Genomic DNA, 16,669 nt, shown 5'->3' with positions numbered 1-16,669 from the left:
ATGTCTCTTACAGGATCACATGCAGAAACAGAAGAGATATTATTCTCAAGTAATAATACAGAAATAGTCCATACTGAATCTGATTAAGATTAGGATTAGCTTTATTCTAAATGAATAATTTCTAATGTTACTTTTTTTATACCTGTTTCAGTATATAATTGAATTCTCTAAGAAATGCGAGGAAAGCAAATACAATCTTCAACCCAGTCACAGTGATTACTGAAGTGTAAGGGACATCCCACCTTGTTTACAATATCACCTACCTGGCTGTTCATGCCATCCTTCTGGATTATCTTTAACAGGTCAGCGTGAAATTTTCTGGCATTCAAAAAGACTAATGGGCTGTTGACTGAAACTATTTTTACCTGTTTTAGTGATTCCTGGGGAATGAAATAAACATAATACTGAAAAATTCATCTTGGATTTGGAGAACAAACCTCAGACTAATTTCTTTAAAAATTCTGAAAATAACTGTATTTGTATTGTGGGAATGATTTAACAGATAATTCTATTGATCAGCCTTCACATGTAACTGAAGTAAGAATGGAAATACAAGTAATATATAATAAAAATTATCTATAATGGTATTTAGCATGAAAAAAGCATACACATTATGAGGCATAATACTAAGAACTATTAGCTAACAACTATAATAGCACTTTATATTTTATAGCTGATTTGATCCCAAAGCATAAGCAGGGTAACATTTGCAGACAAGGAATACATTTTATTAGACAAACACATCTTGAAAAAGTACACAAGAATTTAGGGCAAACACTGCAGGTAGTTTGGGGAAAGCTGGCAATATTCATCTTGATTGTCTGAAGATGACCGTAGTACAGAGGTAGTTTTCCATGAAAATACTTAGTGGCTCTAGATCAACCTTGAGTGGCGCATTTAAAGCTTTACCAGCACATTTCTACAACCAACACAGTAATCTACATAAGAACTCTCCATTGCCCTTGAACCTGTCTCTGCACTTCACTGAATAAGCTACAATCAGTTTACCAGCACCTCCAGTCAGACTGTGTAGCTCAAAACGTAAATGTTACACAGCAGAACAATTTTGGAAGGACACTAGATAATGTTCAGAAACCCCCAAGTATAAGTGGGAGATATTTTGCACAAAACAAGTGTCATTTCTCTCACTCTCAAGGTGTACATATAAAACATCTTCAAAAGCCAGTAAGAAAATTAATATTTATATATAAATATATTGGACAGCAGCAAGATATGCTTAAAGACTGGTTTTGTAGAGGAACTTCTGTAGAAGTTGATTCTACTGAACTCCAAATCTTCCACAGGTTCAATGACAATGGAAGCAAAAATCAAGAATTTGCAAGAGAATATAGGTCAAAAAATACTCTCTTTCTTCCTAACAAAAGTCGTATAACAAGGTCACAGTCAAACACAAGTAACTGAAGCCGACACAGACCATTTTTTAGATAGTTAAAAATTGCTTGGGATTGCATTGAAGATAGGCAGTTTTCCCAACAGACTTTCAAGCAAAACAGTAATGGAAATCTCACCACAAACCACATAAACTATCTCCTTATTGTAGACTACTTTTCAGACTTCTGGGGATGACATGATCTCTCAGATACCACCAGAGTGACCATAAAATAAAAGAAATATTTCAAACATCCCGAACTGAGGCAAAGAACCCCAGACTATGTGTAGGGAATTTGCCTATGGATGTGATTGCAGTAAATACCACAGCTGAATTTTGCCACAGTGAGACACATGGCAAAACTCAACTGGCAGTTAAAATGTCTCAGTTTGTATGGAATAGAACTCTAAAATAAGGGCAAAACGAAGGATGGTATATGCTTGAATGGAGAAATGCTCTGACATGCCACAGACTCACGCAAAAATGATGCTATATACACCTTGGTGTGGAGACAAGTGGACACTTTATTGTCATGGCAAAGTAGAAGATAAAACATTAGAAAAAAAAGGAAGACTGATGTGCAAAGATCAAATCCTGTGATGATCAAGCTTCCAAAACTACAAGGTCCAAAACTTGAAAGGCTCAAATCATAAGGCCAGATCAAGCAGATGGCAGATTTAGGCATAATTTTTGTCCAGAATGGACAAGATCAACTGTGCCTAAATTTGACCAGCCAGTTATTCCTGGCTCTAATTTGCCTCTTTGTTAACAAGAACTGTTTAGAGAAAAATGAACTTCCTCTTTGTTGTGTCCTTGCTAAGAAAGCAGGAAATTTATCTCACGTGTCTGTTCCTGCCACCACTCGGAAGGCCCTGGGCGACTGCCCTGTGCACTCAGCACAGCGCTGGCTCTGCTCGGGTACGAGTTCCGTGCCAGTGAACGCCTGCGATGAAATGTGTTTCACATAAGCTTCTAAATACCCTTTGATTTTTTCCACATTAAAGTGTCTTTTCTCTTATTGATGAAATAACCCCTATAAATCCACAGACCTTAATGGCAGGGTAGATCATTAAGCTTACATATTTTCATGTTTAAAAGTCCTGTTGTTTATGTCTAATCTGTTACTTACCAGGGAAACTTGGATCAGTCTAACACTCATACATTAAAAATTACCCTAAATGCCCGCTGCAACCCAGTGACTCTAAATTCAATTAAAGGGCATATTTTCCTTCTTTGTTTTGTGTAATAGCTCTTGAGCAATTTGCTTCTCTAACATAATGTTATTTTCCCCACTGTCTGCAGACATTAGTTTGTTATTAGGTTACTGGCGTTAATCTTACTGAATTAGGGGGAAAAAAAGCAGGGGACCAGTAAGCTTAAAAAAATATATATAGGCATTTATACAAAGTGCTTCATGAACCGATATGAAAAATAGCAGGCAAATCAAATTTTGGTTATCCATCTCTGACAAAGTTACTCCAACGTTTTTATTAAGAATGAAAAGTGATATAATAATTGACAGCTGGTCCAGCCTCAACAACAGTGTTTTTAATTCCCATTTCAGAGTCCTCCCCATTCTTATGTAGCTTTCATATTACAGTGTTTCTCAGCATGCCAAAACAGTAAATGCCCTTGAGGCCTTGGAAGTTCAGATTTTTAGCCCAAGATGGCTCTGATGGAAGACATGTGCCAGAAATAATAAATTCTTTAAAGAAGATCTGCTTAATGGTGAAGCACTAACTGCTGAGCATGTAGTTTACTGATACATAACACCCTTCATCAGCACTAGGAAGGGAAAAAGGACATAGGAGAAACTGTGACAGTGGAGAAGGCAGGATATCCTGGTGATGGGGCTCTGTGCTGAAAGGACACATGGTTCTACTTCTCTCTTGGCTGCTGACCTACTATTTCATCTTGGAGGAGGGAGTTCACCTCTCTGGGTGATTACCCTTCTCTTCTTACCACAGACCTGAGCAAAGAGCAACTTTGACAGTAATTGTAATGAAAATAACCAAAATAATCTGATTGGTTGGTTTAAGTTTGTAAGAAGCCAAATTTAAAAGGCACAGACTTTGGAAGAAATTCTTCCATCGTTTTTCATGTGCACAGGGTGATGAAATTTGTGAAGCAGTCTGTAACAATTTTGTGGTGCTGCCCCTCTTTGCCCAGCCTCATGGTATCCTCTGGGACAATCTGGTCACAAGGAGATGTGGCAGAAATGGCTTCAGAAAAAAGATTGGAGATGATAAAAATAACAAAGGACTTTTAGGAAAAGGAATTATAATAGAGATTGCTATTGTCTGCTCAGATTGCCCTTGCCATTCTTGCAAAGATATTTTCTTGAATTTAGGAATTAGGAAACGTTGAGAAAGAGCAATTCATAACTAAAAATGACAAATAAACTAAGATAAATGAATCTAAGAGGACTTGCCTAACTTCACTTTGCAGACAAGCAGCAGAACCATGAAAATATTCCAGTTTCTGATGGCCAACTATAATATTATTATATTATCCTGGCTTTAGATTTCAAGTGGTCATATCATAAAATCATTCCCTTGAATTCCCAATTACAATCTGGTAACTAACTAGAGAAAACAAATCTGAATTAGTGAAAAACACACACAAACAAAAAGTAAAAAAATAAATTAACTTACACAATTATCTTCTGCTTTATATTTATATTCCACTTCTTTCATATTTTTCAAATTCAGTGTCTTTGCTCTGTAATCAATATATAGAGAAAAATCTGTACAGTTAATCATTAGTAGCCTTGAGCAGAAACAAAAAGACACACACCCCAAGCTACGGCATAGCAGTTTAAAGGCCCCACAATGCAATCTGTGAGTATTTTTGTGATTACAAACCTTTTCTTTTCTAATCATCCTTTTAAAGAGTAAAAAGCTCATTTTAGAATTGTGAAATCACTTTGAAAATATGATTAATTAAATTCTCTTATGAAGAATATCTTAATTTTAATTTTCATTTGCTGGCCAGAGCTGCTTTCAAGTCAAGGTAGCTTGTATATAATCTATATCTGCAAAAGTAAAGAAGTTTAATTACTATTTTTTACCTGTAAAATCATATTGTAAGGAAAGGGAAAATAAATATGTAGAATGGGTGTTGGTTATGAAAACCAAAGATATTTTATTTGTCATGGAAATTGACACATCTTGACATGACGAAGCAGAACATTGCACCCTAGCTATCAAAATGGGGGACTTACTAGAAAGCACCAGTATTCCTACGCTGTCTACACAGAGAAAAGAGAATATTGCCTTGGAAAGGGAGTTCAGTGTTAGGATCTTCTGATTCAACATGTCATTTACAGGAACACATTTAACTGCAGAAGACTATGGTACTATCTATCCTCTGGGACAGATGCACCAATATACAAGGAGTATTTGCAGGTATTGGGCCAGATAAATCAGCCTTGCAAACATCAGCTGTTCTTTCATCTTTACATAAATGAAGCTGTAGCTGCTTCTGGTTTTAATACATTCTGATACATAATATGTACCACATCCAGTACCCTAACATCTGAACAGAGACTTTACAATAAATAATCTATGGTATTTTCTTTGCTTCACTTCTGCTAACACTTCTGCTCATGACTGCATGGCTTACTATATGTTATCTTGTTAACTCCATCTGTGCTGTGCCAGTTTTAAGGCTGATACCTTCTTCAATGACTTTAGATGGTATGGACAACCATGTACTGCTTTACTGAAGAACACAGAGATCACTGGGAAGAGTCTTATTTACATTAATAAGTGCAGGCTCAGACTGAGGTCTCCACTAGATCAGGCTCTTTTGTGTTAGAAATTCATCCGTTTCTGCTGTTGGAGAACCTCTAATATCCAGGCTCAGGACAAAAACAACATGAAAACTTGCCTTTTGCTTTACTACAGAATTTTAAAAAATTTAGTTTGTGGAGTAGCACAATGTTATCACAAAAGGACTGGTTGATTCAATCAGAAGCAATCTCCCATAATTTTTAACTGCCTTGAAATTTTGGACTATTTTCATGCTGGTTCTGCAACTTATTCTATGAGAACAGAGCTGTGCACACATGTCTAACACCATTAACTTTAACAAGCATTTAATCAAGGTGTCTATATTGTGCTTAATTTCAGTGGGATTCAGTGTTCATGCAAACAACTGCATACAACCAGCAAGTCATTTCCAGGACTGGTGAGCTGTGAATTAATTCTATAGCATAAATAAATCATGAACCTCAGCTGTATTTCCTTTTACTCATGATCCAAAGTAGCAACTGTAATATATTAAAATAAAACCCAAAAAACAACTTCTGATTGCTCTATTTTATTTCTTCTGACTTTTCTAAGTCATACATAGAACTTACACTTTTTGTTAGACATTAGAATAGTTGCACAGTTATGTTTCATTAAACTATATTAGTAGTGCAATTGTCAACTACCAACTCCTGTGCAACAAAATACCTAGGAGTTTATAACGACTCTCAGTTACTAAAGCTTGCCAGACATACTTTTTCCTTAAGGAGCAAATAAATATCTAATGGAAATAAATATTTTTAATCTTCTAGTTGATTTTATGCCAACTTCACATAATCAATCCTACAGATGTGCAATAACAAGAGAAATCACAAAATAATGCCATTTAATAAAATGTTTTAGAGATTCCGTAGCCTACGGTAAATGGACAGATGTGACTTTTACTTTTGAATTGTCTTATCTTGCAATTTTCTGCAACTAAAACACTGAAGCTTTGTTGTTAAATTTAGTATACCGTATGTCTATCCCGACTGTGAAGCAATACGCAGAATGAATACATAATGAAGTGCTAGTGGAACATTTTAATAAATTGTTTCTTACCTGGGAAAGCGGAAAATCACAATTGCTATAGTGCAGACAACGCCATACAACAGTCCCACATTAGCAGCAAAGCATATTGTAAACACATAGGTACTAACCCAGATGCTCTTTGGGAGGGGAGCAAAAAGAAGTAATTAGTTTCAAATTTTATAGCAATATGCATTTTATGAATCAGAAATAAAGATTTTTAAAGCTAAGGTAGTTTCTCAGATGTGAACACTTGGATCTTTGAACTGACAAATACTGAAAACTGAATTAGCAATTAAAGTTATGCCTCTCCACGGGGGACCACATGTAGCATGGCACAACTCATCCCAGTGTTCACAGAGGCTCCTTCCAGGGTTACTTAAAATAGTATTCTATTTATTCTATTAATTTGTACTTCTGCTAACAGCTTAAGTCAGAATAAACTCAGTTGTTTTGGAAAACCTGTATTTTATTTTTCACATTGCAAATTCTCGTCATCATTTTCACTCCATAGATTTTAAATCCTCCTTTCCTTTCACATAATGAGGTGCCCTAATGAGGTCACATACAGAGAGCTTTTCTTCCACTAATCATATAATTGGGAATTATGATTGGCAAGGAGGCTGATTAAAAGTGGCATTTTTTATCAGAGTACAGCTGACTAAAACAACTCTGTAACAAATAAAAATTACTGGGGAATTAATTCCTTCCAATGGAAATGGTGAGAGTTCATATTACTTCCCCATCTTTCAATATTTGATTACTTAAACTTTGGATTAATTTAAAATACAAATTTAAAAAATACTCAGAAGCATATCTGAACCTAAATCTGAACTTTAAAAACAAATTTTAAAAAACTTTACAAAGCTTTCACATTTCAATTTTTCCTTAATTATTTTTTTACTAGAAATGATCACTTTTCTTTCCATACTACAATGATGAGTACAGCTAAGAGACATGCAGATTTTACAATTAAAAGAAGTACAAATTACTCAATTTCTTTTACCAACCTAATTGGTATCATAAAGCACATCTTTCTTTCCTTGAGGGAGCCTTAAGCAAAGACTGCCATCTAATCTTTATATAAAAGGTGTTAAAAAAGAATGGAAAGTATTTTCACTCCTCTGGATATACTGATCACCACAGGTGCCCATTTCAAGAATTGCAGTGCTGCTTGTTCATGTTTGCAGAATAACAGATCATATTACAATGGCACGATCATTCTTAGGACTATCTTTTCTGGTGTTTTCACTTAACTCACGAAAGTCAGAGACAATAGAATACTTTCAGCCCAACCACAGGAATTTTGCTTGAGCAGGTTTCAGAACTGTTATTTTATGAATTATTAAGTGTAAGTCATACCATACTAGCTTGTGCTTCACAGAGGACAGAGTGCTACATGACTCCGTCAAGAAACCTTTTTCTCCCTCATCTTCAACATTTTTAACTAATGCAAAAGATTTTCAGTTTCTTCAACAGGAGGGCTGCTAGGTAAGGAGGGAGTCCATCCTCTGAAACTGTCCTCAATCACTAGTTGTATTTTAACATGACATCTTATACGAATTGTTGTGTGCATATTGCAAAGATCACCTTTATGAGCAAGAGATATTGAGTTCTGATTAATGAATAAGAAAGTAATGCTAAGATTTATAAATCCCATATACATTTATAAAGAAGCTTACCTGGATGTGAAAAGGCTAACAGAACTACTAAAAACCTGAAAATAAGTGAGCTCAGGAATTAGACTATCATAATAAGGCTGAACCCTTGACAACACCTGAATCCACTCCAGTGCAATCCAGCTTAGCTGCAGACCTGAACCTCATCACATCTAACTAAATCACTGCTGCAGACCTGCAAAATTCTTATGTCTCAGAAGAAAACAGCATAAAAACACAATACAAAATCTGCATAAGAAGAATCAAAGCCAGAAATGTTTACGTACTGCTGACTACTGAGAAAGATAGTTAAGTGCCTCTCCAGCAGCCTAGTATCTCACATCTTAACTGTAATCAGAGACTGCCATTGTTGTAGAGGCTGAGCCAAAACAAGCATACTCTCAATCAATCACCCTTTCAGTGCTTTGTATTGACCTGGAATCAGTTCTTATTTAATTAGGGTAGCATCAAATTTGTAGAAAGAAGTTACGTTGATCTGATTGACTTTGGGGTTTTTTTGTTTTGTTTTGTTTTGTTTTAATTCATAGTTTATTGCAAAGTTCAACACAGAAGTGATAAAAATATGGAAGTTTTCTTTGGCAGTTTACTTCAATATGGTTATTGCAAACTCTAGGACAGATAGAATCAAATAAATCTTCAAATCTTAGCAATAATGTGTTATAGGCACATGTTAATATCAAAAATCAAAACAAAATCTGCCTTCAAAGTACTGTACAAATTTAAAGAAAAACTCTAAAGAGAGAGAGAAAAGAAACAAGCAAAAGAAATAGATTTATGTCAACTCCTGTACATATCAGAAAGTATCAGAAACACTGAGAGGTACAGTGACTGTGAACTGCCTCCTCTAGACTTTCCATTTCATAGAGTCTAAATATCCACCATTGATGACAGTCTAAAATCTGCATTTGGTAGGAAAAGCATCGTATAAACAAGTTGCAGAATACTTTCTGAACCTAGGGCTAAACAATGCAATGCTAAGGTATGGTGATAATAAGTGTTTCTGTACCAGTTTGAAACCAGATTATGCACTTCCCTTGTTTCATTGCAAACTGAGGAGACAATCAGCTCTTGCCTGAATGGGCACAGCTGTCTAGTTTCCTACTATAATCAATGGATTTAATAATCAGAATGAATAAAATTTAGATTGCAGTTCATCTAACTCCTACCTGGTTCTGCTGTTGCTTAATGGAAGAAGAAATGGACATGTCTCAGCTGACCAGTTCTGTGCTATCTGTAATGTGAGGCTGTGATGAGCTGCTCAAATAGAGGCCCTCCAGCATATAGCCAAAAGAAGGATCCCATTAAAGTCCTGCTCATTCCAAAACTGTTTCAGCAGAAGATGCTGGGAGCCCTGGAGGAGACTCTGGCTCAAAGGACTGAGTGAAGAGGCCATGGTCCCACATCCTTCTGCAGACAAATGACTGATGTGTGCATTCATCCTCAGCACACACCCTTCATCAAAACTTGGCATTCAAGTGAAGCCCACCACAGCCACAGAGCAGGAACTGCCTAATGCACTTAGGGACATGGTTTAGGAGTAGACTTGGCATTGTTGTTTAACAGTCTTTAAAGGTCTTTTCTAACCTAAATGATCCTTAATGATACTGAAGTGGTGTGGTAGTTCTTTGATACCAACTACAGCACAAGTAATATAACTCACACTAGCATATTCACTAATGTAGGAAAAATATAAAATCTCCCTAGGATGCTATAAGATAGAGTCATTTATGTAAAATTATTCTCACAGAAGAGATGGTTTCATACTTTGTAGAAAATTGTTTATATAGCAGAGCCCTGAGAACTCTTAGAGCCCTCTCATGAATCAGGACCCATGTGTGATGAACAAATTTAAAAGGCCATTTTCTTCCTGAGGATTGTATCTGAAGAAGTTCTAAAACACCCCAAGAAAATGGACTAATGAGATCCAGATTTCAAGGAAGACCATCTCTAGGCCCTCTCCTCTAAATATTTTGACAAAATAAATTGACAGGGTGTTGGATACGTGTCTCAGAAATTCACAGTGGCAAGATCTTGGAGGATACTTGTCAAAATGAGAACCTCATTCTTGGATCTACTTTAATTGCTGAATTAGTAGCATTCCTTACATCTTTTATTATTACTATGTGTGCATACAATTACAATTCATGCATCCATAACTGCCTCTCATCACAACACCATATGAAATTTTTACCATAAATTCTGGCCATTCTTCCTGCTTTAAAAGTCAGGCATGCAACCTGACCTTGTCTCAGCTGTGATCATTTTCTGGTCAAGATATATGTGCAGCTTCAAAATACTTTTTTTCTTTCTAAATGCCAGAGTATTTAATTGCTGAACTTCTCAAATCCCTCCTATATAACTCATGAAACGTATACTTATTCTGTTACAATTTTTCACTTAGAACATCACCTTCTAAAATATTTTGCCCCATCTTTGATTACTTTCACGTCCAGCTATTAACAGCAAATATAACATTTTTCTTTTCTTTTCTTTCTCAGCAGTCCATTGCCAGGCAGTAATTTTTGCCTGTCTTAAAAGGCAAAAAAGCTTCTCTGTGATCCTGAGCCTTAAAATCAAAGTTAAGAAGAATTCCACTGGCCTTTTTAGTAATACTAGGAGAGTACCACTAGTGTCATCAGCATTGTCGAGCTGGAGAATAAAAACAGCAAGTTAGTCAAGTTGGCCTGCATAAGAAATTAGGCTAACAGGAAGGACAAGGAAATTATCTTTTGACCTGAGGACCTGAGAAGTGAGATGTATTTACAGACAAGGCCAGATTAGCTTCCTGGCTGTTCTCAAAAAAAGCGCAAAAAAGATCGAGACAAGTCACTCTCAGTTATACATATAACATACGTAGTTGAATAATGCAATTATTAATCTGAGATTGTTGAAGTCATCCAACCAAGGTGTAGGGACTGACAGAAGACCTTAACTGAAGCAGGAGACATTTAAAGTTCAAATGGCAGGAAAGAAAACTGTAGAATAAGGACAGTGGGGTAGTAGCTGAAAAGTAATCAAATGTGATTTGAAAGGCAGGATGTAAATCTGAAAGAAAAAACCACCCATGGCTAAAAGAAGAGATTTCATAGAAACACAGAATATCCTGTGATTCAAGGAACCAATGAATTTCCTCAACTCTAACCCCTAAAGAGTAACATACCTTCTACATTTAAAAGGATTATGTTTATAGAGAACTAATCAACAAATAATTATTAATCATTCCATTTAAGGAGATGCTTAAAGGAGTGTGAAGGAACAGGGTAACAAAATTCCTAACATTCTATTTTCATGCACAATCATTTGCCAGACCTATAACCAAAACAAACCTGACTTCAATGCTACATGACACACACCCTTCAAAGCATCAGCTCCAGAAAGAATAACTGCTAATTATTTCCAAATGTTTTGTTAGGGTTTCTATCTTCAAAACACTTTAGATAACCTGGGTGATGGAAAGATTCATTTCCAATGTTCTGTCAATTACTGGAGTGAATCCTTTCAGGTCAAAATAACACCAGTGTAGTTAAACAAATTACTGGCCTCCGTGGGGCTCCTCAGGGCAGGCAGCAATGCAAGATCAATGTTTATAGCCTTACTTTAAACTATGCTATTTAAGGCAAGGTGATTTATCCTGTCAAGCTAAGGACTGATGGTAAAACTACTTGAAGATAAATCATTTCTCAAGTATGTTTAGTCAAAAAGATGAACCCAGCAAACTCCCCCGTTCTATAACCTCTCTTAGAAATTATGACAGATGTCAGAGAAGTAATAACTAACTACTCACACAACCTTTTCTGCCAAAACCAGAAAAGCAAAAATCAATCAGGTTAGTTTATCTGTGAAGACATGTCAGATCTAGTGAGATTCCAGAATATCCTGCTGAAAATGTAACTACTTATTATCTCAATGAACTGATGGAGAAGATATATATCTCTCCCACAACTATCAATGTTTTCAAGTCCACTGTTCCCAAAAGAATTCTTGATCCACAGCATCCATAATTTCTGTCATTGGCAATATGGGTTAAGATCAAATACAAAACAAGAGATAGAAAATATTTTCAGAAATTCACTGCTTGAGGAATAAAATATTTCAGGAAAGACAGAGCTTTTCTTCTGGTTAATTAAAAAAAAAAACAAAAAACCTCCCCAAAAAGAGTTTTCTGAACCTCTAGTTTTCTGCAACCAAGTGCAAAAAGTCTCACAGTCGAACTTGATGTGGTTCACTCAGTTCTGTTTCCCATAAAAAATCCAGTGCTCTAATAAAAAAAAAAGTTTTATTCTTTCTAGACTTAACCATTACTGCTATAGAATGCTAAGTACCTGGTGGATTCAAAAAAGTCCAATATTAACTCGAATTACCTGTATGACCTACCACAGAAAAGGACTATGTGGCCAAAATACCTTTCTGAAAATTGTTAACTCAATCATATGGGATGTCAGCATGTATGTATTTATGTAAGTGCATAGAAATTTTAGTTTCACTAATTGGCCATTACACCCAACATCTCCCACAGAAGAGAAATCCAGGAGTCTTCTTACACATGGATTCATCTTTAGTATTTGCTTGGAATTCTGTGTGAATTCTCTCAGATTATTTAGATTTTGCATTAAACTAGATTTTCATACTACCTTCACCTATCTACTTTTTCTGATGTATTCCTCCTCTCATAGTGCAGAATCTTTCAAACACTAGATAGAACTATGTTCAAACAGCAGATAGAATAGATTTCTGCAAAATCAGAAAGAGTCAAGACAATTTATTTACAGCACCCCTCAATATTTATCTTTCTGCATCACTAGTGTTTCCACTTCTGTTTGACCTATGTGGTCATTCCCTATTCCCAGAGGATGATGATACCAAAATCTCTTCAATTATGCTACAATAGCAAAAGCATGCTAAATATATAGAAAAGACATAAAAATTAGACACATGCTTACTGACGTTAACTTGATCTGTCTGTATACACATCTCTAGTATCAAGTTTGATTCTTTATCATTTGTTAAAATGTTATTTTTTAATACAACTGATATTACAGATGATAGATGCTGTTATTCTGAGCTGATAGTGCACAAAAAGTACTATTAATGATGTCTTACACTTATTTTTTCTAGGACCACAGAACTGTTAAAGTTTAGTTAACAGATATTTGCCAAATGGTCTCAGGGAAATCTCCTTAGATTAAGTTCTACTTACCCAGTCTATTTTATCCACATTCCAGTATTTTTTTAAGTCACGGAACTGCATTAGCATACCCTTCAAGCCCACAACAATAATGCTTGCTAACACACACTGCAAAAACATAAACACAAAAGTCATTTTCTGAGTTGCTAGTGAAAACAAATGCTGTTTCTTTTATTTAGCAATCAATATCATAATTAAATTGTAAAAAGAACTGGTAGGTGTTTAGAAAATGGGATAAGCATGGGTGTCCTTGTGACAGCTGCTAACAGCAGCAACCACCCTATCCCCCTTTTTTTTTTTCTTTTTTCTTTTTTTTTTTTTTTTTTTTTTGTGAAGGAAATCTACAGGTTACCTAAATGAGAGAAAAATAACAAAAACCTCAGGACTACTCAAGACCCTTCCATGCATCACCAGACCAAGTACATTCTGCCACAGTCTGAGGACTCAAAAGCAAATCATCACTCAACTTCTATGCAGTGAAGAATTGTAACTCCCCTTCCTCACTTCCTTCCCTTCCCCTAGAGAAGGCCTCTAGGGCAAAGGTCCATTAATTTTGAAGCAAAAAAAATTTTTTTTTTGTTCTTTGACACAGGAGGGAGGAGGGGATGGATGAAGAAATCATCTAGAGCCAAAAAAAATGCAGTACAAATCAATGGACTTACAGTGCATAAACAGGGCTGAAAAAGCATATTAGAAGAGAAATAAATTACCAAGAATGCAAAAACCAAAAAGTATTTTTAAAATATGAGGTGGGGGGGGGGGGGGAATCCTACAGGAAACTTGTCAAAATTTACCCATAATCCATGTGAAAAGAAATGAAAGTAGGGAAGAAGTATAAAAAAAAAAGGACATATTGCGCACCCTTCTTCATGTGTCCTTACTTTGCATGGTTAAAATAAACTATAAAAGGATCTGTGTTTGAAAAGTGAGAACTTTCATGACACCATGCAAACAATAGCACAAAGCAAGTTTAAAACATAGTTGAGTTAAAACTTCATGTACGTACATGGCAGAATTGCGGATAATTTTGGAGCTGTATTTAGCAGCTTTGACATGCTTCTAGTTAAAATTAACTATTAATTTGTAATACCAAAAGCTAGATATAGCTTATGTGAAAAGATGCCACACTGCTTTAAAGAGTCTTAGCATAGATGTATTCCATGACAGAAATATAAGAATATTTTATAATCTTTTTGTAATTAAGCTTATATCACTATTTAAAATAATTTGTGTCAAATTTATTTGAAAAATAAATTTGTGTATCATGTGCATATCTGAAGAAATATCATGAATCTTCCTTAATTTCTACCACACTTTGTCAATTTACAAATCCACAGCAACCTGGGTGTGTATTTTTCATAAACTACATGCCAAAATAAGTAGAAGAGAAATTCACTTCTATACTCTTACATGATAGCCTATATATGTAACTATATATGTCTAAAATATATGTCTTATGCTGCACCTCTGTACTTTATGACTTCGAGATTTAGCATACCCTTACTATTCTTTTGGCCACTGAAATTAAATAGAGCTGTTTTAAAGGTTGCACTGTCTTTCCCTGAAAGATACCGCCCTTAGAAAATATTTGACATCATAATCTTTAAAGAGGTTAAGCACCATACCATAGGAAGCCAATACAGCAGAGGTCCAATTGTGTAGATCACTACAAGAATTACTACACAAGAGATAAGGCAAGCCACCTGAAACAATAAACAAGAGGTGCAGATCATTCAGTCTAAAACCAAAAAAAAACAACAAAAGAAATATTGAAAAGGATTAATTATAAAATATTGTAGACAAAGTCAACAATCAGATGTTGAAGGTGTTAGCTATTAATGTATCTGTGGATTGTATTTGCATATAATTTCAATTTTAATCTCTGATTATTACATTTAATCAACTACACTGATAACATAGTGAGAGAGCTCAACATCTGTGCTTGACCCTGCTGCCAGCACATGGACACAGATCAGAGCATCACTTACACGTCTGGGTATTAAATGGAATGTGTGTGTGCAATGTCTCATCCCAGAAGTTTCTCAGCACCCACTGTCATTCTGCAACTTATTTATAGCCATGCACTCTATGTTGTACTAAATAACAGTTCTGTCACAGCACTAAGCAAGAATTATGTATGCTATCAGTTTTTCCACAAGAGAAGACTTCTAACTTCTTTTGTTGGGATTAACACTGAAATGAAACTATTTTTAAACCAGAAACCATCAACAATTTCATTTTAATATCAGTATATTTACTTAAATACGATTAAAATATATTAAAGATTATAATGCAAGTAATATAAATTCAGGAAAATATATGGTCTAATAATTATATTATTCACAGTATACATGGTATTAATCTGATGGAAAATGACAGTAAAATTGCACTGTCCTATACCACTCTGAGTGCTCACTGTGTACTTCTGGTCTTATAAATATACAGTTCAGATTCACAGAAGGTTTTTGACGCTAAGTAGACAGATGCTCACTTTATTTTTATATTGATAATATGTTTCTTTACTAAAATAATTAGGTTTCATTTTAAGAGACAAGTTGTTAAAAACAAAACCAGACAAGTTGTTAAAACACTAGAAAATTAAAGTCATGGTGTACTTAAAAATACCATCAAGAAGGATAGACAGAATGTTTACATAAAAAGGGACAGAAAATCTGCAGGAAAAGTCACGAGGAACTTTTCCCTCTTTCTGCCTTCATGAAGAGCAAGAAAAAAAGTGTTGATTCTATTTGAAGGACGCTTCTATTCCATGATAGAATTCCTCACTTCTCTTTTCTCCCAGGAAAATATATCACTGAGGAACAAATGACAAAACTGCAATCCAGGTATAGCCATTTGAGAAAGAAGGGCTGCTCTGTGCCCTTGAAAGGCTCTTTGCATTTCTTCCATGTGTGATGCCAAGCTGACTTCTCTCTAAGTTAAGGAAAGGCTTCTTTTTGCCTATGACCTGACCAATATTTATAAGTGATGATCTTGTCATCTCCTCATTCTATCTGGACAGCCACAAAGGAGAGCATTAAGCTGATGTGTTGCTTTCCAAGAAGGCAGGGGAGAGATTGTTATTCCTAATAAAATACTCTCGTAGTGCTAACTCATAGCCACACTCTTAGCTTTTAGACACAGGCACTGCTATACTGTGAAGCAAACAGATAAACCAAGGAGATTTTTATTGTGTGTTTGCTGTCTTTAAATCAAAATATAGTGGTTTCTTTTTCCATTTCATGTATTGAATAACCTTCTATCAGGGTCTTTCCCTATATGCACCAGAGCCAACATGCTCTGTACCCCACATGCCTCAAAATTATAAGTCTGCAGGTTACCTCAAATCTTCCATGGAAAAGCCAGTACAGCATGATCCAGTACTACTGTAAATTGCACAATCAGTACATTAACCAATTACAGAAGAGAATGTCTGTGAGGATGACAGCTCATTGTATGACATAAGATTCAACTAAAATACATGAAATAACTAATAGCCAAGTGGTAGCTAAAATATTTGCATATAAATACTTTTCAATATTATTATTTGTTAGATTATTCATTATGATTAAGTGAGTTCAGAGTATTCTGTAGGCTA

At 35.3% G+C, this 16,669-nt stretch overlaps 1 protein-coding gene across 3 annotated transcripts in view; it reads right to left on the bottom strand.

Moving 5' to 3' along the window:
* Positions 1 to 16,669, bottom strand: part of SLC26A7 (solute carrier family 26 member 7) — a 72,966-nt gene that overhangs the window by 14,479 nt on the left and 41,818 nt on the right. For all 3 annotated transcript variants that reach the window (XM_041713957.2, XM_072924818.1, XM_072924819.1), the window contains 5 exons: positions 14,700 to 14,777; positions 13,087 to 13,182; positions 6,244 to 6,350; positions 4,045 to 4,111; positions 264 to 380 (listed from right to left, as the gene is read on the bottom strand). In XM_041713957.2, the coding sequence (XP_041569891.2) occupies positions 264 to 380; positions 4,045 to 4,111; positions 6,244 to 6,350; positions 13,087 to 13,182; positions 14,700 to 14,777 (465 nt within the window). The remainder of the gene's footprint in view (positions 1 to 263; positions 381 to 4,044; positions 4,112 to 6,243; positions 6,351 to 13,086; positions 13,183 to 14,699; positions 14,778 to 16,669) is intronic.

The sequence above is a fragment of the Taeniopygia guttata genome, chromosome 2 (assembly GCF_048771995.1).
Source record: "Taeniopygia guttata chromosome 2, bTaeGut7.mat, whole genome shotgun sequence".
Taxonomy (NCBI): Eukaryota; Metazoa; Chordata; class Aves; order Passeriformes; family Estrildidae; genus Taeniopygia; species Taeniopygia guttata.
Note: the sequence above shows the minus strand (reverse complement) of the source record. Positions and strands in the feature narration are given on the sequence as shown.